The sequence below is a fragment of the Temnothorax americanus genome, unplaced genomic scaffold, assembly GCF_048541705.1.
Source record: "Temnothorax americanus isolate GAGA-0224 unplaced genomic scaffold, ASM4854170v1 Scaffold10, whole genome shotgun sequence".
NCBI lineage: Eukaryota > Metazoa > Arthropoda > Insecta > Hymenoptera > Formicidae > Temnothorax > Temnothorax americanus.
Genome location: NW_027509231.1, coordinates 1391595 through 1414526, shown reverse-complemented (window position 1 = coordinate 1414526; position 22932 = coordinate 1391595). Strand labels below are relative to the sequence as shown.

The 22932-nt window shown below is 30.5% G+C and overlaps 3 protein-coding genes and 1 long non-coding RNA gene across 4 annotated transcripts; 2 read left to right on the top strand and 2 right to left on the bottom strand.

Annotated features, from left to right (window-relative positions):
- Window positions 1-1586: 1586 nt before the first annotated feature.
- Window positions 1587-6057, top strand: LOC143901056 (protein takeout-like). The gene is made up of 3 exons (XM_077413002.1): window positions 1587-1921; window positions 3287-3649; window positions 4722-6057. The coding sequence occupies exons 1-3, from the start codon at window positions 1861-1863 to the stop codon at window positions 5027-5029; spliced, it is 732 nt and encodes a 243-aa protein (XP_077269128.1). The 5' UTR covers window positions 1587-1860; the 3' UTR covers window positions 5030-6057.
- An 821-nt stretch (window positions 6058-6878) lies between these two features.
- On the bottom strand, window positions 6879-12098 carry LOC143901024 (protein takeout-like). The gene is made up of 4 exons (XM_077412950.1): window positions 11956-12098; window positions 10706-10937; window positions 8459-8604; window positions 6879-8177 (listed from the first exon to the last, which is right to left on the bottom strand). Exons 1-4 carry the CDS (start codon window positions 12032-12034, stop codon window positions 7882-7884), a joined length of 753 nt encoding a protein of 250 aa, XP_077269076.1. The 5' UTR covers window positions 12035-12098; the 3' UTR covers window positions 6879-7881.
- Window positions 12028-20025, top strand: LOC143901076 (uncharacterized). The gene is made up of 4 exons (XR_013257970.1): window positions 12028-12188; window positions 12403-12501; window positions 19769-19819; window positions 19889-20025. It is a non-coding gene; the product is annotated as an uncharacterized LOC143901076 (long non-coding RNA).
- On the bottom strand, window positions 16424-22303 carry Jhbp2 (Juvenile hormone binding protein 2). Its single transcript, XM_077412920.1, has 4 exons — window positions 21798-22303; window positions 19898-20185; window positions 18592-18741; window positions 16424-18215 (listed from the first exon to the last, which is right to left on the bottom strand). Exons 1-4 carry the CDS (start codon window positions 22108-22110, stop codon window positions 18064-18066), a joined length of 903 nt encoding a protein of 300 aa, XP_077269046.1. The 5' UTR covers window positions 22111-22303; the 3' UTR covers window positions 16424-18063.
- Between the last annotated feature and the right edge of the window lie 629 nt (window positions 22304-22932).

Here is a 22932-nt window from a genome sequence, read left to right as displayed (position 1 = left end):
CAAATAATATTTCTATATTTCTTATTTGAAACTGAATATTGATAATAATTTTTTTAAAATTTACAATCACATGTGAATGTTTTACGGAATTCTTTCTATTTTTGGTTAACGTTCCTGACGAGAAGTCTATTTGTAGGCTCCATGGGAGTCGCTTATTTTTCGCACAATAACACTTCAACACATATATGAAAGTTATAAATAAAAATAATAAAAAGTCATGAAAAAACCTGCCCGTCCTCTAAAGGTTAATGACGACCACGTATCACAAATAATTAGTTACGAAGAATAGAAGAATAGTTTTCTTTTGCTAATTACTTTGTGATCCATAAAAAGAAAACTATGTTTCAGCAAAAATACGTGAGTAAAAAAGAAAAAAAAATATAAGTGTATGTGTTGTGTTTTTATCATGAATCACGATTCTTTCTCTATCACGGAAAAAAGGATTAGCTATGCAATTATATGTAATTATTATACTATTCATAGTTATCGTTACTTCTGTAACTATTAATTCTCTAGTTGCGCACCACTTACCGCGCTTGACTCGTATCGCCGTCTTTTAATTAATTTGTTGACATTTTCACGAGTCTAATAATATATCTGTATATTTATGTGAAATAAGATGTCCGAATAAGTTTTTTACATTTTAAATATTAAGTGTCTTATATTTAAGTTATTTATTAATGAACTAAAGTAATATTTTATAATTGCTTGGAAATATCGTTAATATTTCATTTTGGATAAAAGTTTATTTATACTCCGGTAAGGAATGCAGACAATCTATTGACGTAAACCTTGTTTGTTCCAACATCATGCCAACGTCGTCATAAATCTAGAGTATGAGCGTATAAAAAAATTAGAATCTGTTATTTAAATTTTATTTGATTGGTTTTAATTACAATCAAAGAAACTTTCAGACCGGTTATAATTACGAATAAAAGAATCTTACTTGTTACGTAATTGCACTATATATATGTGTGTATGTCCTACTCTTCAGTCCTATATTACTCGTGTCCGAGCGTGGTGACTTCTCTTCATATATATGTATATATATATATATATTATACATACACAAGTTTTTGCTCTGTTGATTTTTGCTCTATTTAAATATTTAGATAAATCTAATACTTTCCAAGGACATTTGTCTGTCGGAGTTGTCTCAACATTGAAAAATTGAAAAAAATTCCTACCATGCTATTTAAAAAAAAAAGAAAAAATGGACAGTTAAATATATGATATTTGTTTATCTGTTATCCTTTATCGATAATTAATTAAGAGAAATGAAAGAATTAAATTAAACATTAGTGAAAGTATACAAACACAATTCTCTTATTCTGAAAAAATTAATTGATTTATTTTTTTATTAATTTTGTTTTTGCAATTCTATTTTAATACAGCACGGTATTAAATTAAATTATTATGGTATTTCTTGTATTTTTTTTATAATTGGGTTTTTACAAAATGAATTTAATGTACATGCAACGTTTATATAAGTTTCATTATATATTAATATATTTTTTCATGCTGCATATGCTAAATAGATATTTCTTTCAATAAATAATTTGTGTTTTATTCCGTGAAAAAATATATTATTTTGTTCTTTTTATTTATTAAATAAAATTTGCTTACCTTTTGGCGCAAACACAAATATGGTCATGGATTTAAAGTGAGTCATGGATACGGATCGAGAAAGAGACTGGTAGTGCTTAGCAAAGCGCTATGTGAACAAGGATAAGTATATATAAGCTTCATCGATATACGCGAATTAGTCTTTATACTTATTCGCTGCGTATAGCTGTTCGGATCGCTCCGCAGAGTCTAATTTTTGAAAGTATTACTACGTGAAAAATTTTGGTTTGGAAAATGTTTTTTTTTGTTTCTGCTTTTGCGCTTATAACAGGAAACTATGTTTTAGCAGAGATACGTGAGTAAAAAAGAAAAACATATATAATGCGTATGTTATAAACGATCGCAATGCAAAAATGAAATTCTTTTTTTGCCTAGTCTTCGGTTTCTGACTTGTTGGTACAGTATCACGAATTGCCTGTCGAATGCTTGTGCGTAAGAGTTCACCTGAAGAGGGTCCGAATTTGGACCGAAACGTTGTGATTTTGTGAATAAATATGCCAGTTATAGTCAATTGAAGTTTGATATTATTTTATATTCACTGGCGGAAAAACTTTTCCATTATTAATGTGCATGGGTTGTGTCTTTATCATGTCGAATCACAATTCTTTCTCTATCACGAAAAAAAGAATTAGCTATTATATCAAATTTAATCGTAAAATATGGATAACCAACACTTTTTTTTCAGCGAGAGCTATATTTTTTGCGGCGAGAGCTATAATTTAGTAATATAATTTGCATAATTTTGCTAATATTGCTAAATTATAGCTTTCGCTGCAAAAAAATGTTAGTTATCCATATTTTACGTTAGTTATCTAAATTTGCTACAGTAGCTAATTCTTTTTTTCCGTAATATTATTCGATAAACAAATTGCACAATTTGCAGCGCAAATATCAGATCACGACGAGGACGTTAATAAAACATTATTTTTCAAGTTAAATTATTCATTCTGTTGTGTAAAGACGTATCTTTGCAATTTGTATGGACATTGCGATAATATTAATTATAAGGTATAATGCAATAGCCCAGTGGTAATGCAAGCTGCATGCTTGGCATTCGCCAGGTCGTGAACATGGATTAGATAGCAATAACGTGAGCGCGCATTGAAAAAAATGCTTACGAAAAGAAGCCGCGTTCCAGTCTTCGAGCATTTAATTAAGGTGACGGGTGTAGCCAATATTATAACTTCGACAAGGATTTCTCGTTGGAAATTTCCTCGCGCGTTTTATGATACGGCACATATATTTAAAAGAGAACGTCTTATAAATAATTTCTGCAACGCGACAACATATTTCGTATACTCGACTTGGTTATGCAGTCGCTTGTAACAGATTCGCGTTTGTATAGTCTCAAAAGTGCAGGGTACCTATATTCTAACGCGACAGTTGTACAATAGAAATATTAAGTAAAGATTCTATGGAGATATTTAGGAATTTTTTATTATCAATTATTTTCTTATTAAATAAAAAAATTGTGGATAATTTTACCTCACGTATGCTGTGATTTAATTTAAAGTTTTATATTATATTGTATCTCTCAAGATTTGTTTGATATTAACATAATTAAAATCACGAACTGTGTACCTGTCATGAAAATTGTACATTTCTTCGAAGTTTATTTTATTGTCTACAATTTAGCAAAGGTGATTTATATCCTTTACAGCCTCCTACATTCACGTGTGCAACAGTAGAGATTCAAAACTTGATCAATGCATTTTGGAAAACATTGACAATATAAAATATAAGATCTGCGAAGGGATCCCGGAATTGGGCATTGAGCCGAGCAATCCATTCTTTCTTGGCAGACTAGTCATTTCTGATAACCCTAATTCCAAAATAACTATCAGAGATGCAAAAGTGTCAGGACTTTGCAATTTTGTCATAAAATACCTTCGTACAGATCTCGACAAACTCCACTTCGATGTCGAGCTCTTATTCAGCCGGATCCAAATGAATGCCACATATGATTTCGACATACGTTTATTAGTCCCCATTGTACAACGGGGACCGGTTTATATGACTACAGGTACGTAGAATGATCGATAGTGCAATAAAATACGACACAAGATTAAAAATATATGTTTTAACGTAACAATTTAAAAACTCGATATTTTTTGCTTCTTCATAGAAAAAGCTTTGTTTTTGTAAAAAAAATTTCTTTTTAGTTGCTTTTGCCAATGTGTTTAGAATGTTCTAAAACGTCGAAAAATCGTTATTTTAAAAAATGTCGGTATGTGTGAATGTATGTGTGTATGTGTGTATGTGTGTATGTGCGTATGTCTGTGCCAAAATTACCGAAATTTCTATAACCACAGAACTGATCAACCAAATCTTAACGAATTGTATATGAAATATGGGTAGAAAAGACTGAAGAATATAATAGAATTAATAAAAATTGCTAATAATCAAGGGGTTTTTTTAAATAAAATTTTGAATTTTTGCAGAAATGTTTGTTTATGCTTTAATTTTCGCAAATTTGGAGATATCGATCTATTTCTAATTTTATTATATTTTTTAGTCTTTTTTCTACCCCTATATATATTTCATATATAATTCTTTAAAATTTGGTTGATTAGACTCAGCTTTATACGTGATCAAAGGTCCTTAATTTTTAGAAAAATGTTTGTAATAGCTTTAACTTCTGTAAATTTTAAAAGATATCGGTTTATTTTTAATTTTGTTATATTCTTCAGTCTTCTCTATTTCTATTTTATATAGTTTTTTAATGCCGGTATTCATAGTCGGGTCTTATATTCAAGTTAAAAACGAGATGCAAGTACTAGTTGCTCTAACTTTCGCAAATATTGAGATATCGGGCTGTTTTTTATTTTTATTTTATTTTATTTTATTTTATTTTTTTTATCAATAGAGTATCATTCAAGGAAGGTCGGTATTAAATTTGGCGATGATCGGTAAAGGGGTTTTTTGCAAGTAGAAACCTTTGCTCACAAAGCTTCCTCTATGAAGAAGCCAAAACAAATAGAGGAAACTTTGTGAACAAAGGTTTCTACTTGCACACTTAAAAACTATGAGGAAGCAATGCGCAGGTTTCTACTTGCACACTTTTTTTATCATAATTACTAATCTGAATTTTACAGATAATGTAGAGGCAAAAGTTAACATGGACATGAAAATAGTAATGAAAGGTGGCAAAAGATATGTGTACATGTCAAAGATGAAGATAAATCTCGACATCAAAGGATACGACGCTGAATACGGACTGGATAATACGGAATCGAACCGACTGAACCAACTTATTAGCAATTTCATAGGCAACAATCAACAGGAGGTTATTAATGTTTTCAAACCGGCAATTGAAGAAGCAGTAGTCAAACGAGTTCTCTCGCTTTCCAACAACGTAGTTAAACACTTTACGCTCGAGGAGCTTTTCCCCGATCGAGCATAAATCGCCTAAGTTTTTTATATCTATTGTCACAAAATTATTTTGTTCATCTTATAATCCACTTAAAGAATATTCAAAACAAAAAACTTATAACATTTTCAATTTAAATTTTAAATGCTCTGTGTATTCTTTTGAACATGATGCTTATGAGGATTTTATATTGCAATATTTGATATAGGTAATAGTTGCAAAATTATTAGAAGGCATACCAATATGTAGAACATAAAATTGCGACAATGTATTCTCTTATATGTTTATCTTTATATTTATGTCTTACAATATATCTATATATTCTACATATGTGTTAATCATCTCCTGTATACTGTGTATCTCTTATTTATCTAATTTATAATTTTATTATTACCCATCATGCATTAACAACGTAAATGTATTTACATATGTTATGGTCAATGTTATGGTCAAAGTCCAAAACATGGGCCATCCTAGAAATGACTAATCAATTCTGCCGAACGGCCAAGCGTCTTTCAAAGTTTTGTAGTAGTTTGCTAACGTGTGTGTATAGGTAGTACACAAATAGGCGGGGAAGCCTGCGGCGAAGGCCCTCCTCGCATAAAAAACTAATCTAATTCCGAGAAACTGCTTTAATCAAGAACGCTGGGATATTCCGCAGAATTGACCGGTCCTAGGAATGCCACGTTTCGGGCTTTGACAATAACACATACATAAAAATATCACGAAATTAAATATTGCATGCGTCATAGTGTATTTTGTAATATTGGAGAAAAACTGCTTCAAATAATTAAGTATTGTGTTTATGTAATTGTTTAGTAAACAATTTTAAACTAAATCTGGTATGTAATAATAAATAATTTTTAATTATAAATTTGAAGTATACTTACTTGTTATGTGTGTGAGAGAGATTTTACTGTCAGTTTTAACTAAATTGCGGCATTATAAGTTGAGTGTATAAGTTAAAATATCAATCCATATATCTTACAATAATTAGCAATAAATGCATAAATTGAGTAATCTAGTTCTGTGTGCGGTAAAATTGAAAAAAAAAAAATAAATCTATTATATATATTAGGCTATCATATTTAATGCATTTTACAATTTTTTTAATATTTCTTATACGCTCGTCTCTTTTGTTGAATTTATTCAAATGTTTTATATGTATAAAGCTTGTTTCTATCATATGTCCCTCTGTCATTCTTGCCATAAAACATAATTTGAAGTATGCCAGAAATTGATTTTCTAATAACATTGCATTATATTACTTACTTTTTACATGATCAAAATAGATTTATTGTCTTTTTAAAGAAACCCGATATAGATTGTAATAAATTTGGTAGAAGCAACTTTAACAATACATAATTAGCATCAAATCTTACAGTATGATAGACATCTTTTTATTGTTTTATGTTATTTACATTTATTATATATTTTTTGTATATATATCTATTTATGTATTTTTCAAACTTTTGTATTACACAGCACATGAAATCATAAATAAAATTTTATTTCAAATTCTGGTACAAAATTGTAAACTTTACATGGTCAAAGAATTTACTTACCTAGAATATTTTGATTATTTACTGTGATGCAATAAAAAATTATTAAAAATACATTTATTAAATTAAATATATCGTTTAATATTCTTGAAATAAATTATAATTATGAAATAAAAATATCACAATACAATTCGCAGAATGGATTGATTGGTACTGTTATTATGAACATGTGATATTAGTCAAGACAAGTTTGTGTAATTAACTTATAAATTATTAAACTGATTTTAAAAAGCCGTTAGTTGTTTTGCACGCAAATTATGATATTTTGGGAAATAAAATACGAAAGAGGCAATAATATGTTAATATTGTTTAACAAATACTATAGTCAAAAACTTTATTCAACGATTCGTATAACGCATTAAATGATTAAATTCATCGATATCGGTATGCGATCAAATATTACAAAGATATAAATTGTACATAATCACAAAGATCTTACAAGTTACTGTTTCTTTACTAGCAAACAAATTCAATTTGCTTTGTCAATAAGCTATTTATTGTTTGTCGATAATCGAAATTTTTACACCGACATTGTTGAATGAGGCTTGGCCTTTAATCACGTCGAGTCAATGGTGAAAGAATCGAAATTGAAGCAAACAATTTGCTATATAGTGTTCTATAATTTGTAGAGAAGTGCTTGATTTTTACTAATAAAGAATTTTCCACATCTTATTCTACGTGCTTGTTAGTAATTTATTTATTTTTTCGCATTTATTAATAACAAATTAATAAATTCAGAAATTACGTTCGAAAAATTTTACTTGAACAAAAATATTTTTTTTTAACTTGTTGCAAAATTCACTAGTATTAAAAAAATACATTTCTTTTATTTTGTCTTGAAATTTTTTTGAAAGTGTTATTCTTTTTAAGTGCTAGTGTTATACGCAAACACTCAGTTAATTATTCTAGCAGATTGTAGATTATTAATGTTGCTTGCTACAATTGCTCTCTCTCTCTCTCTCTCTCTCTTTCTCTCTCTTTCAGAGTTGAATTTTTAAATAATATCAATTGAACCGAAATTGTTCCATGATCTTGGTTCAATTCTTCCATTCCCTATTTTCTGTCGAAATTAAATTTCAATTTAATCCCGATTATAGTTTGTTTTTTGTTATAAAATTTCAAAATAACAAGCTAAGCAATGTGAATCTTAATTGAGTATGCACCCTCTCAAAAAGGATTTGATGTAGCGCAAAGTAACGAAAAATTTCTTTAATTCGTTGTGAATTTCTTTAATTTCTATTGCTCTTATTTCGCTATAGATCTTCAAATTTAGTTTATGTATACTTTCCAGCCCGCCCAATTGTCTGGATCACCGATATGGATCTATGCACCGGGGAAGAGTTGAGCGAATGCGAATTGTTCAACGATATTGCCAGCGATATTCTGAAACGCGTCTGACAGTGCCTTTTCTACGAGCGGCAAAAGCTCTCTCAGAAAGAGAGCGAAGTTATTGTTGATGGCCGAATTGATGACATCCCCGAGAGCTTGTTCGCCACCAAACAGATTGTCTAGCTTTATCGTACCTTTGCCTACGGAGACTTTCAATTTGAAGTCCGTAATGCGCATCTTCTCTTCGCCGTCCTGGTCAATGAATTTCGCAACTTGTATTTTGCATGCGCCTGGAAAGTTGACCGAGATTTTACAAGATGTGAATAAGTCGAATGTAAAATTATTACTATAAGCAGTGGCGACATTATTGTTACGTTATTGATAAAACGCTATTTACTAAAATAGTATTGCTATGTTACTATAGTTGAAAACTCATGACTAGAAAATTTTCGTATTTTTAATTTTTGCAAAATAACAATTCAATTGTTAATTATTGTTTAGAGTAGTGCGGTATAATGAATAGAGAATTATAATTTACATAATTATAATTTATATAATAATAAATACTTACCTAAACAATTCGAGAAGTTGCCGTGCATCGGGCCGGATCCGCGAATCGGGAGTAACAGTAACCTGCCGTCGAGCAGATATTTCCCTTCGACCCTTATATTCGGCAATGCTACGTCCACCAGGAAAAGCAGAGTGTTGAAATCGAGTCTAAAAAAAAAAAAAAACAAATTGCAGCATTAAGGGATGGTAACGAACAAGAAAATAACGATTCATTAAACGCTCGCGTGATATCTTTCCGAGTCGCAGTTACATCTGCCAGTTATTAATTAAATTGTAAAAATAAAAATCTCTTAAAGTGATATAATGGGGTTTTCATTTTGCATATCTCAGTTAATTAATCTCATCTCACCTGAGACCGATATAAAGATTACAATTTACATGGATTTCGTCAAACTTTGTTACGGCTATTGTTATATGATTGTATCGCAACATACTGTGCATTATCTCGTAATTTCTTACATATGTAATATAAGATTCTAATTAGCTTGCGATTATTACAAAGTAACAAACAATAAATTAATTAATAAAAGATTATATTCTTTGTATCAATGTCTAGGTATCACACAATGTAACACTACATAATGGTGTCACATAGCAAGGCATCAATGCGAGTAGCTAGCATGCAATCCATAAATGGACAGCTTGATGGATAGATTGCCATTGGATTAGTTAATCTCTCTTTCACAGTTCCCAGACATGAGAAATCGTTAATGATAACTGACAATTTTAATGCATGACGTCGACCTTTGTTATTGTTCACATTATTACAACGCCATTGTAAATGTTCTCTTTCTTTCTTTCTCTCTTTCTCTCTCTCTCTCTCTCTCTCTCTCTCTCTCTCTCTCTCTTTTTCTCTTTGTTTCTTTCTCAGCGCTTGACATATTGTTTAACAGGTGCCTTTTTAAATTTCGCGTGCTACAAAGCAGCATGAAACGCCACCGGCGATTACCGTTTCCGTTCGGTTTTCTGGTCTTTACAAATTATTTATCTTCTTTCCTTTCTTGCAATCTTCGAGGAACAGGCACGATTATGTCGATGCTTTGTGGACGCACTTCGAGTGTTCGTGTCACGGCCGTTTATGCGCGGAATACAAACTACATAGCGTCCGTTCCTCAATTGCATATTACAAATTACATACTTTTCCTTAAATGCAATTATGCATTTTTTTTGAATCAATTAATTTATATCATTGTTCTGTGCATAAAAGTATTGAAGTAAAGTCGAAAATAAATATTTTACAAAAAATTTTCTATTTTATGTGAAAATAAGATATATTGAAAGAAAATATAAAATATTTTGTAGATAACTCTTTATTTACATTCTAATACTATGTGACTAGAGGAGTTATATTTAATGAATAGTATATATATGTAATTCTGTATTAAGAAAAATCTTGATAATGTTAATATGTTTTAAAAGATGCATTCTATAAAAAATTTTTAGCATATTTTTCTTTTTTAAAAAAAATATTTGTTAAAAAAAATTTTCTAAGTGTTTTGTATTTGGGTTATTAATGTTTTTTCTTTATTTTGTACAGACATATACATATGCTCTGTATCTTGTATATATGTTAATATCTTTAATAACAAATTGCCAGACAACTTACGTCACAAGTATCAACGACAGCAAAAACATCATGTACGTATGCACGATTATCTCTTTGTAATCTTATGTAATCTAGCTGGATTGATCGTCAAGCAGAGAGAGAACGGCCATATCAATTTAATATTACGAGTGGTTTGCGGCCTAAAATTTCGTGCAAAATGATGTCATTACCCGAATAACACCTTCGTAAGGTTACTTATCACATAATCATGGAGATCCTTTCAACGCGCTCATTCAAAAATAGAAACACAAACACGCGTTAGAAACATCTTAGATTTCAGATACTTGAATCTTATTATATTACTTGCGTCATATTATTCTCGTACAAATGTAAACTATTCCAAGAAATGAGAAAGATAAAAATTTTACGTTTTATTTCATTAAATTAAATTAAGTCAAGTTCAATTGTCAATATATCTGATGAATATTATAATGTTCAACTTCGAATTAGCTTTTGCTGATTAATGACGATAAAAAGAATATTATTTTCATTCCCGTATATAGAAAAAAAGTTTTTAATTTCACAAGTGTTACTGTTACAATTATTTCACGGATACATCGCGGTATTACGTGTTTGCATCTTCTAAAACTGATTTTTGCAAGCTAGCCCACAACAGACGGTATTAAAATTTTTTTCACTTACTTCACTTTCTTAATTTGAAAGTTGCTGGCACCAAACACGTCGACATCGGTTGCATCTACTTTTATGCTGCTTGTCGGAGTAAACGTTAATTTTTTCAGTTTGAGAGGTTCCAACGACGGAATGTTGTACTTTGGTACGCCTACTTTAAGGTACGGCTTCAGATGCTCTATGCTTTCGGTGATGCATGCCTCGTAATGCGGATCGTTCGTCTGGCAAATATGCAGGAACTCGGCTGCAAGCATATTGGAAACCGTCAGATAATCGATATAAGTATTATAAGAACACCGGAAATGTAATAAACATCAGCCTTTCTTTTTGCTTTGCCGTTCTTTTAAAATCCATTTATAAATATAACATGATTGAAACTCTACATAACACTTTTTTAATGATGCATTTACACGCTCTACGACCTTCGATCAAGAACGCATTTAATATTTATTCAGTATCTAAATGCATTTATATATACGTTAATGTAAATTTAATTTATAAAGAAGTATAAGTCGCTTTTTGCTCAGTTTCTTATATTTCCTAGCATTCAGAAAAACGTGTAAGATTATAAATTCATCCGAACGTGTTAAATTTGATGATTCATATATTTCTTATGTAAAGAGCTGTTTTTTAAAATCAAAGTCACATGTTATTAAAAAGGGAATAAAAGAGTACTTTTTTTTTCTTATTACCTTGCGGTATCGATTTCATAAAAAAAGAAATAACGTCAAAGTAAACGCAAAACATACCTATAATATATGTACAGAAAGAATATACTTTTTTACGTGTGTGTATTCATTATATATATATTAAATAAAAAAATTAAATAAATAAAATATATTTTGTTAAATAAATTATAGATTATGTAAGATCTCTAAAACCCATTTTAGACGACTTATAATTTATGTCAGATTTTAGGATACAATTCTACTTAATTGTAACGCTCTAATAACAGATATCAAATCAATAACTTTTAGCATTCAGCTATATGATACTTACATGTATAATAATATTGTAACACACTAGCGAAACTAGCATACGTTTATTCGAAAAAATATATAATAAGTCATGTAAAGCCATCCTCGAAAAATTTTAATTTTTTGTTTATTTTAGTTTGTTAGTACTTGGATAGGGCTGGCTGACGTTAAAAACAAAAATATCACTGGGGCTTACTTGTACTTTTTAACCGACTTAAAAAAGAAGGTTCTCAATTCGGCGAGTATATGTACGTGGGTATATGTCCATGATTTTTTTTTACTCACGTATATCTCGGGCAGCTACTGCACCGATCGTCGCCACGGCCAACAGGATCGTAATGAACGTTGCCTTCACCGATGCCATTTTTCACAAAAATAAGCAAACAGGAAGCTCAACGAAAATGCCTTCCGGCTGTGGAGCCGGAGATTCGACGACGGGGTGGCTGGCCCGAAGGTCCCACTGCGGCAGTTGATCCGCGGATAGTCGGGCTGGAAGTGTATGATCCGGAAGGCAAACCGTACGTCTTATAACAGTATCCGCCTTTCCCTCTCCATATGCCACCCGCCGCACACAAAACGAAAACCATTATTGTTATCTGCTTGATACCTGCCTTCATCCTATCCGCAAGAAAAAAAATGCATGTGCCAATCGCAAGAAGGATCACGTGCAGACGGATGATCTTATAACACGCATGCATATTATCCCGGCCTTACATTAGGACGCTTTTTTAGAACGGTATCACGGATATTTGGCCTCGGCTTTCATGGACTTCTACTGAGACCGAAGAAAGAACAACAAGGTTGAGGCGTCTGATCGAGTGATATTGGGAGGTATGTGAAAATCATTGAGTAAATAAGTAATCGATTTTTTCTTCTTGCATCTTGATTATAGTTTAAGAATTCACTGATTTTTCTTAAATAGCAATGCTTAATCTTTTTTTTTTTAAATAAAGATTTAACATTTATTAAATATAATTTCATTCGATGATTTTATTTGATGCGCTCGTTTTTGGTGGTTTTTTGTAAAATTGACTAAGAAATCAGCGCACATCGTTGGAATTTTATATCGACCAGCCTTTTGTTTTTTGAGCAGAATCTTGTGTGTGTGTGTGTGTGTGTGTGTGTGTGTGTGTGTGTGTGTGTGTGTGTGTGTGTGTGTGTGTCACGTGCCCGCTTCCTCAAAAACAGAATATAGTAGTTTTGAAAAATGACCATGACAATTCATATTTTTGATAACGTAATAGGTGACTTATTTAATGATGTGATCTTACAAAAAAATTGCTAGATTATATATGCTGCTGGAAGAGAAGCAAGTCGATCTGAGTTTTTGTCACGATAAATAAATTTGGAAATTGAGTAATCTTACGGTAGACGGTGATTTCGTAATCCATTCGACGAAAATCATACAAAGATGTGTTGCACATCAAACAGGACGCTTTGTGCATTTTAGAACACGCGATTGCGGGAGGACAGAATAGAGATCATTGACCTTCTCTTATTATAATAAATTTTATAACAGATTTTTAGAGCAAAAAAAAATAATTTTGATGTTTCTTGTTTTTTGAATTTTATTTTAGTGGCATTTAAATTGATAACCGTCGAAAGTCGTAAAAACCGACTTTATCATAAATTGTTAGGCAAAAAGAAAACTTTTTAATTGCATTGTCAAAAATATTTACAATCATGAATTTATTTTTGTGAATAAGCTAAATTTAAGAATTTAAGAACCGAAGAGACGAGAACATTTTTCGTTAATAATTAGATATAGATAGTAGTTTTATTTAAATAATTATAATAAACTTTAAGAAATTGTTATTTTTATATATATTAACATTTGCATTTTATGTAATTTAATATACAGTTTACACATTTTATCGGTATAAATTAAACTATTTTTTAGCAATTGTGAGATGCAAAGAAATCTGATTATTTAAAACACGTTGCTATAGTCTGGTTTCAGTTCCTTTCGTTTTCTATGAAAAATATCTTTTAAATGACCAACTAAATAATACAAGACGAATATTTCAAGATGTTGTACACATATATTACGCAATGTACAGATAAAAGACATTGATGTTTGACCATTAATGCGATTATGCATGCGTACCAGAGAAACATGTAGTGAAGAATACATGATGAGTTTCACGAATCGATGGAAATAAATGCGCAAAAGGCATAGGTTTTCACAATTTTTCATAAAGCTAAAAGAATATGTAAATGTTAATGCGTATAAGAATCAAAGTTCATACATTATAATAATAACGTAAAGCAAAAAAAGCCATATAATATTGGATCGTTGCAAATAAAATTATAAATGTTGGAAATTTCCAAACGCTTTTACAAAGTAAGTATCTTCTCATGACAATTAATTAATTATATTTCTAACATTATAAAATTTCTATATAGATTTAACAAGATTATAATGTAAATATAAATATAAATAAAAAAAATATATATATTATATATATATTAGTAGTTAAAATTATATATAAAAATATAACTTCTCAAAATATTACGAAATGATTTGAATTTATACAAAATTAATATGTATTGAATAATTTCTATACATGAGATTGAATACTTTTTAACCATTTTCTAATATGTTTCAACATGTTTTATCTCGCACTTTATTATACGATTTCAAAGTCTTGATTTCTGCAAATAGATTTGAAATGTTGAAATGCAATAAATGTAGTTTTGTAGGCGAGAGTGTAACTTCCTGGCATACGAGAATGATTGTTTACGTGCGCACGCGAATAACTGAGCTGGCTAGTAAGAACATCATAATTGGTGTTCATCCATCAAATCAAAGAAGTCATTGGAGTTACCAGAGCTGTGATATAATGCTCGTCAAGTCGACTAAATGCCTACTAGACATTGATAGATTGTAATTATTGTTTCATCCATCAATTTAAAAAATTAAACATTCAAATCTGTGACAAAAAGAACATAAGTGCGTCATGGTTCGAGAACTTTTTTAAATATTTACTTGCAAATATTATTAACAAAAAATGGATTTATAAAAGCAAGTTAGAGAAAAAAGAGAAAGAGTGAGTTGATAAACTTTATTCATAATTAACTTTAACTTATTGGTATAAATAAACTTTATGATTATTATTATTTTTATATAAATACATTAGTAGATTATTTTGTTTTAAAAAATTAGAGATAATGTGTTATATCTTTGTACCAAAATGATATTTTATTAAAATATTTTAAAATTAGTACTTTTAAAGCACGGTTGTGTAGTTTTCTACATAAATCAGATTTTTTTCTCTTTTATGTGATATGATATTCTTTATTTCTGTTTGAAATATGTCAGACAAATGTCTTTGTGATTTCAATGTAAATCGTAATTGGAAAATTAGTTAAAAATAATATCTCTATATATAGATCCGTATAGTACTCGTATACGGGTAAATTTTATCTCATAAGTAGACTGGAGTGATGTCATATGGCTTATTGTGTGTGTGTGTGTGTGTGTGTGTTGTGTGTGTGTGCGTGCGTGCGTGCGTGCGTGCGTGCGTGCGTGCGTGCGTGCGTGCGTGTGTGTGTGTGTGTGTGTGTGTGTGTTAGATCTTTCTTGTAATTTATTTTACACAAGCCAAATATAATAAAGCGTTTTCTGAAGCAAAAATTTTTTTGTTATGTATATCTCGCGGAATTATTTCTAGTAGCTATCAATTATCAGAAAACACATGTATGAAGCACGATCGTAATTTCCTGCTTCCACTGACCTAATAATTTCGGCATAACACAAGTGGGCGTTGTACCGCCATTACATTCGGTAAAATAAATTTAGGTACGGATCCCTCATGTCAGGACAAGCGTAATCACTGCTATTGCGATTCTACTTTGATAATACAGAAGACGTAACGTTGACATAGGAGTGTATTTATGTAGTGAGCTAGGTGGCTTCGACCTCGCGCGCCAAGTTGCGCTCAGTGATGATCGGTTTCCTGTGAGAGAACGCAAATACACTAATCGTATCTATTGTGGACACACATTTTAAGGAATATTAATGTTATTTGGCTGGATATAAAAGTCGGAATAAAATTAGCGATTTTCGTTCACTTTGCAAAGATTATCATCGCCAATATAGTTTCACTGGGTGATTGAAAAATAAAAATCTCTGCTCTGCAAATATGTGAGAAGATATCTTCGTTAGGACGTGTGTACGTGTATTTACGTAAAAAATGATATATAATATTTAATATTATTTTTTTTAATATATTAATTTTTTCATATTTAAGAAATAATTAAAATAATGTGAATTGTATAATAATGTGTTTTTTTTCGTCGATTGATCTTTGATACTACATATTATAAATCTACTTATTGTTAGATCGCTATCTTTGACATAAATGTCTAAGCGTATAACTTTTTATTAGAAGAAATGAATTATTAATAATAACTTATTGTATTTATTACTCGGCACAAGGATAGCGTATCTATTTATCAGAATTCCTGGAAGAAAAGGCGATTTAACTTGAAGATATATAATTGATTGTATTGTATACAATTTTCTTGCGTGTCAGAATTATTATTTTGTTGCTATTATTTTCTTATTTAAAATCTCATGCATGCTCTCTGTTCTCAGTCCTTAGTCCTACCGATATTTAATAGCAATTATTACACATATTATATGAACAATAACTGCTATTAAATATCAGTAGAACTAAGGACTGAGAACAGCATGCATGAGATTTTAAAAATAAGCAAATAATAGCAATTAAATAATGATTCCAACTTGTGTTATGTGATAACTCATACGTTCCTTCATTCAATAAGTAATAACACATATACGTATATTTGCTAAAAATTATTAAAACGAAATATTTGGCGTCATTATGATTTGTATATAAAAAGGCAGCAAAGTACATACGATTATGTAGAATATGTAAATTCTGACTTCCCTAATTATAAACACATTATTTTTGCTTTTTATTCAAACAGGTTATTCAATATTCATTTATTTGAAATATGACTCGCTTTTTAGTATGACTTGCGGGCATAATATGATAATTTCAAATGCCATTTATTTTCTACTTATTTTGTTATCTCAAGATTTTTATTAAAGCTTCTAGTTGATGCTTGTTTGTCATAATATTCTCACGCGTAAGTGCGATAACAATCACACTTATGGAATTTAACGCAGTTTAAAGTGACGCAAAATAAAACTGTCGGATGAACGTATTGCCAAATTGTATTTTTATTTAATATTTATTCCTAGCGCAAAATACGACGGATTAATTTTTCTGTAAAGAATTCACCACAAAGAAATGTCATTTTGTGAATAAATTCTGTGAACAATGTGCATTAAATTGATTTCAAACTCTATTTGTAACGTTATAAAATATAACTTGGTAATGTGTGTGTAATAGAAGAGTAAAAAGACTTAATGAAATTAGACGCATATAATTTTTATTCTAAAACGCGCATCGAAGATATGCGTGAAGATCGTACGCACAAAAAACAATTGGCTAAATAAACAATTATTTTGATAAATAAACAATGCTAATCTTATTTAATATGTACTAAAAAAAGTGAATTATATCCACATATATATATACATATAATTGTGTACAAAACTTACATCTTTATAATTATACCTATAAATTTTTTTTGCAAGTTTGTCATTATCTAATTCATAATAAATCCACGTATGTGTATGACGTTAAATAATAATAAAAATACATCCGGATAACTTAAACATGTTATACGCCGTTTATACGCCGTTTATACGCCATTACATTAAATGTTTCGAATGATTAATTATTAGTTTAACTTCTTCAATGTCATTAATGAAGTGAAGATGAAATAAATAATGGACTATCCAAAGCAAGAAGAATTTACTACGAATTATTCACGGTTGATGTCTATGTTTATCTACGACATATCTTAAATTATATACGTGTGTGTATATAATTATACTTGTTATTGATTTGCAACCTTAAAGTAAAAAATTCTCTAGTTTCTCATATAAATATCTCCATAATCGTGCTTCGGAAAACACTTTTAAAGGAAATAACAAAATTCAGTAATTTCAAAGAATATTCGCTTAAATTTTGCCGAGTTTTATATGAAATACCCTGTATCGTATATATGCACCGTAATTGTTTATAACCTTTGCAGATATAGATTGCTCTTCGGGCAATTCACGTGTGCAAAATTAAAAAGACCATTGATCATTACGTGGAAACTTTTTGTCGAAATCTTTTTCTCGCTTGGAAATACCGATTAAAAATAATCGATACTTTTGTCATCCGTGATTCTATTGTAAGTTCACAAGAGCGTTCTTTTTTTGCGTTAAACCTCGCATCGCGGTTCAAGAGTGCATCAATGACGCAGTAATGATTGGGGTTTTCCTCTCGGCATTTATCACCCGATTGTTTAATCCGTAATCCAAGCATCATATGGCACCTGAGCAAAAAGTTTCTCTACGAAAGTTGTCATCACCTGCACCAGCTTCCTCCGCAGATCCGGTTTCATTTCCTTCAACAATTCCTGGCTATTGGTATTGATGAAAAGATTAAGCGCCGCCACTGTGTGAAACAAAAAAGTAATATATTAGAATATATAATTCAAGATTTAAATAAATTTTTTAAATATGAGATTCAACATTCTTTAAATGCGTTAATAAAAAATATCCTACATATGAATTTTATACATTTATTTAATCATTTATTTGCTCTATATTATTTAAATTTAGCTTATATATTGATCCTTTAATCCTTTGATTCCACATTTTTCAATAATCTTTTATCTAGCCAAAGGTATATTTAAATTTTATTTATTATACTACTAGGTTTTATTTATTATACTATTAGGTCGTAATATTAGCACTTAGGATTATAAAGTTTTTTATTTCATCTTTTAAATGCATACACACTGAAAGTTATTACAGAAATTAGGACTTACGCAATATACTGTTGGTGTCGCGCACATTTTCAACTCCCATTCTGATATTCTGTACGCTAAAGTCCATTTTTAGTTGCTGCAATCTAAGATAACGACGACCTTCATACGCAAATGGTCTTGCTCTGATAAAGACCTTGGCCCTGACACCCTCTAGAAAAAGAAGAAAAATTGGATAAAATTATGACAGATAAAAAAAAAGATAATTTTGTTCAAAGAATTGAAATAAATTTATATAAATTATGACGACTGTATTTTGCTTTAACGATTACCATTAACAATAAATTGTTTAAACTGATTAAATTATTTTGAAAATCAATTTTTAGTACTTTTCTTAAATTACATTAACTATTTGACAACATAAATGTTCTGTAAATTTAAACAAATGCACTGTGAATTATCAATAAATACTTTTTAAAATACAATTGTAACAAGATTCTTTTCATTACTACGAAAGTATCGTGAAAATATTTAAATAAATATTTCGTGGCTTACAATTGTACAATCCGATGAAAGATGGAAGCTATAAAATTCGTACATTAAATTGTGTGTGTGTGTCTTTAAGAAGACGCGTATAATAGTAACTTATTCAAAAGAGAACGTTGCGGTGTCCTTCGTGATTTTTTTTTTTTTTTTTTTTTTTGAAGAATATTTCTCTTACAATCAAAGAATAAATCGCGTTGTCTTTTACAAGGAATTTAACACTACGATTAACGTAGCAGAGATTCTCATGTATAAGTCATTTAGTGCAGCATCAACAGAGCTATAAATGTTATTCAAACTATAAAGGCATTCAAAAGAATAATCTGTAATTTATAAAAAAACTTATGTATTTTTACATAAAGCCTTAGAATGCAATTCTCATTATTTTTCAATTGTTATAATTACACATGGATGCTTCATGTAATAACATTTTCAACTAATTGCGTGTTTGGAATAAAACATTGTTTTTAACACATATTGAAAATTGCTCAGATATACGTATACACAATCTGCAATTATGTTTGAATAATACAGTTGATTGATGCTTCATATGGCATTTATCGCGGCAAGTGGAGTTTTTTGACAATAAATATACACTGCTCAAAGTGAAAGTTACCACTATCACGACATACTTGCATCTCAATGCCATTTCACTTGGTCGAAGATTCATTGAAAAAACATCATGTATTTCTTGCAGTGCTTTCTTCTTTCTCACACGGGCTGCAATAACAACCTCTTGAGACGATAAGTATGGTAACGCAATAGATAGATTACGCTTACCGAGTAACAAAGATTAATTAGTTATATATTTTTTCAGCGGACTTACCGTATTCGCCCCAATAATCCCCGGCGCCGCTAGCTTGCACCAAGATCAAGGTTCCACTGGACCGGTATCTCGCGGCCGCTCTAATTCTGGGAATGCTAAAGGCCAATTGCAATTGCACCTCGTCGTCGGTCATTCTAGTCCTGAGGCCAGTTATTCGCAGAGCGGAGACTCCTCTCGCGGTGATATTCCTAAATTGCCCCTTGTAGCCATTCGGGCCGCCGCCGAGCGCGATATGCAACTCGTCCAGAATAATTGGCTCTACTTCTGGATAACCCAGTTGCGGTAGACCTGCAATTGCAACATAGTTAGAACGTCGTAATAACATCACCGCAAATGACGCAGATTCTCTCAGTGCAATAAATTTTGTATAATTTCTTTGAAAATTGTTATTTTTCAAGAATTTGTTTGACACTTGTATGTGTTGATTCAGTTTAATAATAACGCAATGACACTATTAAATCGGATTCCATTTCAATTTGCAGATTATATTGCAATATTAATCCTGCGGTTTACTTAATTGTTTTTGTAATCCATTTGAAAAGTTTATAGCGTTCAAAAATAATTTCAGTAATTTTCCACGCTAAAATATTTGAAGAAAGCTATTGCTCCAGGTGTGTTAAAGCAATATCAAACAATACGAGTGGAATGTAGGACACTGGGTGACCATTCGAATACACCGTTATAACGTTCTGCGATCGTTAACAAAACCACGTGGTTACGGAACCGGTTCGCTCCAAGACTTTCAACTTTCAATTTATTTACAAATCATATACGTTATCATACATTTATCTCGAAAAGCGCTTCTTTGATTACAGTATGTCAAAAATTGCTTGTTCAGAACCGAGAATACACTACAATATGATGTACTATTTAAATTTATTTTTATATTAATTATTGTAAGACGTAATACATAAGTTAATATAATTTTGATTATTCACTTATATATTTTATTTGCGTTTACTACAGATTTTTCAATTTTAGCTAGAAGTATGTATACATGTTACAGTTAAAAAAATAACATTGATACGTTTCTTTTTATAATCAATTGAGAAATGCTTGTATACTTATATATTTCGAACAGCATAATTTTTCTAAATGAAGACATAATTTTTTTCTTATTCAATGATAAAGCTTAATCAGAACTATTTATTATATCAATATTTCTTCACACTGATTATTTCAAATAACAGAAAAATTATTTGTTTAGTTTATTTGATTTTTCAATTATATTTTATTAAAAATATTAAACGTGATAATAATAGAGAGTTTGCAAAATTTATAAATATTCTCAACAGCGCGGAGTAAAGAAGTGGTCAAGCAATGTACTTTGCGACGAACCGCAAATTCCTATTATCTGCTGAGACTTCTCTTAAACATGGCAAGAAACGGTAAATTACGCTATACTTCAACTCTCCCAAGGTTAGGTTCTTCAAGACATACCAATCATTAATTACAATGAACATAAATACCATTAAATAGGAATGGTATTTATGTTCATAGGCTCTTTCTCTTTATTATAATTATTAATTTTATTCTTTTTATATTAAATTATTGTTACTAAAGAAAAAATCGAAATGTACATTGTATTTGCTAGTTTTAAATCAATTAAATATTATTTTAAATCAACATCTTTTTAATTTGCTCGTATCTTAGCCGTTGACCTTCTTACACAACTTTGCTTATAAAGAGCGTTGACTTCTCATCAAAGGATTTTAATTTCATCATACAGCTTTAATATTACAAATCTCTTTTTTATAAGTCATAAATTAAATAAGATCTTTTAACATATGGAATATATAATCATTAAAAAGTTAGAAAGACGTTTTAGAAATCGGATGGTATTTATAATACGATATGTGTCGTAACAACAATTATATATTTTAGGTTCTTGATATCTCACCTTGACGAAAGCGTTCGACAAGTGTATTGGCCGTTCGAGCGAGGCAGGCTTCCAATTTCGGATCGCTCCTGGAGCAAGGCTCTAAAAACTCTAGGCCCCTGTATATTCCGATGGTCTGGGCCCCGATCAGCAACGAGCACGCATAGCACAGTAGTACAGCATTCCTCATCTCTGGCAGCTTGCTTTTTTCGTCTTTCCTTTCTTCGTTATCGACTGGTATACCTATCGATGCACTCCGTGGAACGATCAGGTTTCTCGACGAGGAATGATCGACTGGCAGGGATGCGCCTGGCCTTATAGGCCACCTTGACATTGCCCCCGCTATGCCGGCCACGAGGACGAAGAAGACGAAGAGTATCGAACCTTAAGCGGGACATCGAATCAGTGCGTACTCTTTATCTTTTTAACTTGTACAATGTGCAGACGCAAAAGAAATTGCATAATAATAAGAGTGCCGGTATGTATTACACGCACAGAATGGCACAGAGTGCTTTTAAATTATAAATGTTTAAAATTATGAAAGAAAAATAAAATGTCTTTTTACAATTTTATACACATTTCTTATTATTTTAATAACAACACCTGGATTTTTAATGAAATTGTGATATCATTTTTTTATTTAAATAAATTTTAATTAAGTCAGTTCTTGAATAGCGTGGGACGACAAACGAAGTAATGCCAATGTCATTATAGATTTCGCCAATCAACTTTCTTAGATGTAAAAAGGCGAAGGAAGCGGCGCAAATTTCATGAAAGGTTCTTTATAACTTTTACCAACGTTAATTTTAAATTAACCGCAGTAAACTAATGCTATAAGGCTCCTCCAATGAGCAGCCCAGGAGCCAATGAAGTAGACGAAGAAACCATTGATTAATTTGTGCTCTTACTTTCCCAATAATTGCCGACATTTGTTTATAACTTTCTTCTTTTATCTGGTAATTTTAAAGTGGCACACGTTTAATGATTGGAAAGGGCACAGAAAAAGCGATTTTCTTCGCTAATAATTAGCAAATCGGATAATTAGGCAAATCAAATACATCACGTGTGTTAAATATTCGCTATATATTGAATTCGATTTAATATTGATGCAACTGGACTGATTCATTAAATTGCGCAATTTAAGTATGTAAACTGT

Coding starts and splice junctions, on each gene's coding strand:
- LOC143901056 (XM_077413002.1), top strand. CDS start 1,861: ATGTTTTTTTTTGTTTCTGCTTTTGCGCTTATAACAGGAAACTATGTT. Junction 1,922..3,286: donor CTATGTTTTAGCAGAGATAC/GTGAGTAAAAAA, acceptor TATCCTTTACAG/CCTCCTACATTCACGTGTGC. Junction 3,650..4,721: donor ACCGGTTTATATGACTACAG/GTACGTAGAATG, acceptor TGAATTTTACAG/ATAATGTAGAGGCAAAAGTT.
- LOC143901024 (XM_077412950.1), bottom strand. CDS start 12,034: ATGGCATCGGTGAAGGCAACGTTCATTACGATCCTGTTGGCCGTGGCG. Junction 8,605..10,705: donor TTTCAAATTAAGAAAGTGAA/GTAAGTGAAAAA, acceptor TTTTTTTTTTAG/ACTCGATTTCAACACTCTGC. Junction 8,178..8,458: donor CAACTTCTCGAATTGTTTAG/GTAAGTATTTAT, acceptor TCAACTTTCCAG/GCGCATGCAAAATACAAGTT.
- Jhbp2 (XM_077412920.1), bottom strand. CDS start 22,110: ATGTCAAGGTGGCCTATAAGGCCAGGCGCATCCCTGCCAGTCGATCAT. Junction 20,186..21,797: donor TGTCGAACGCTTTCGTCAAG/GTGAGATATCAA, acceptor TTGCAATTGCAG/GTCTACCGCAACTGGGTTAT. Junction 18,216..18,591: donor CGACACCAACAGTATATTGC/GTAAGTCCTAAT, acceptor TGTTTCACACAG/TGGCGGCGCTTAATCTTTTC.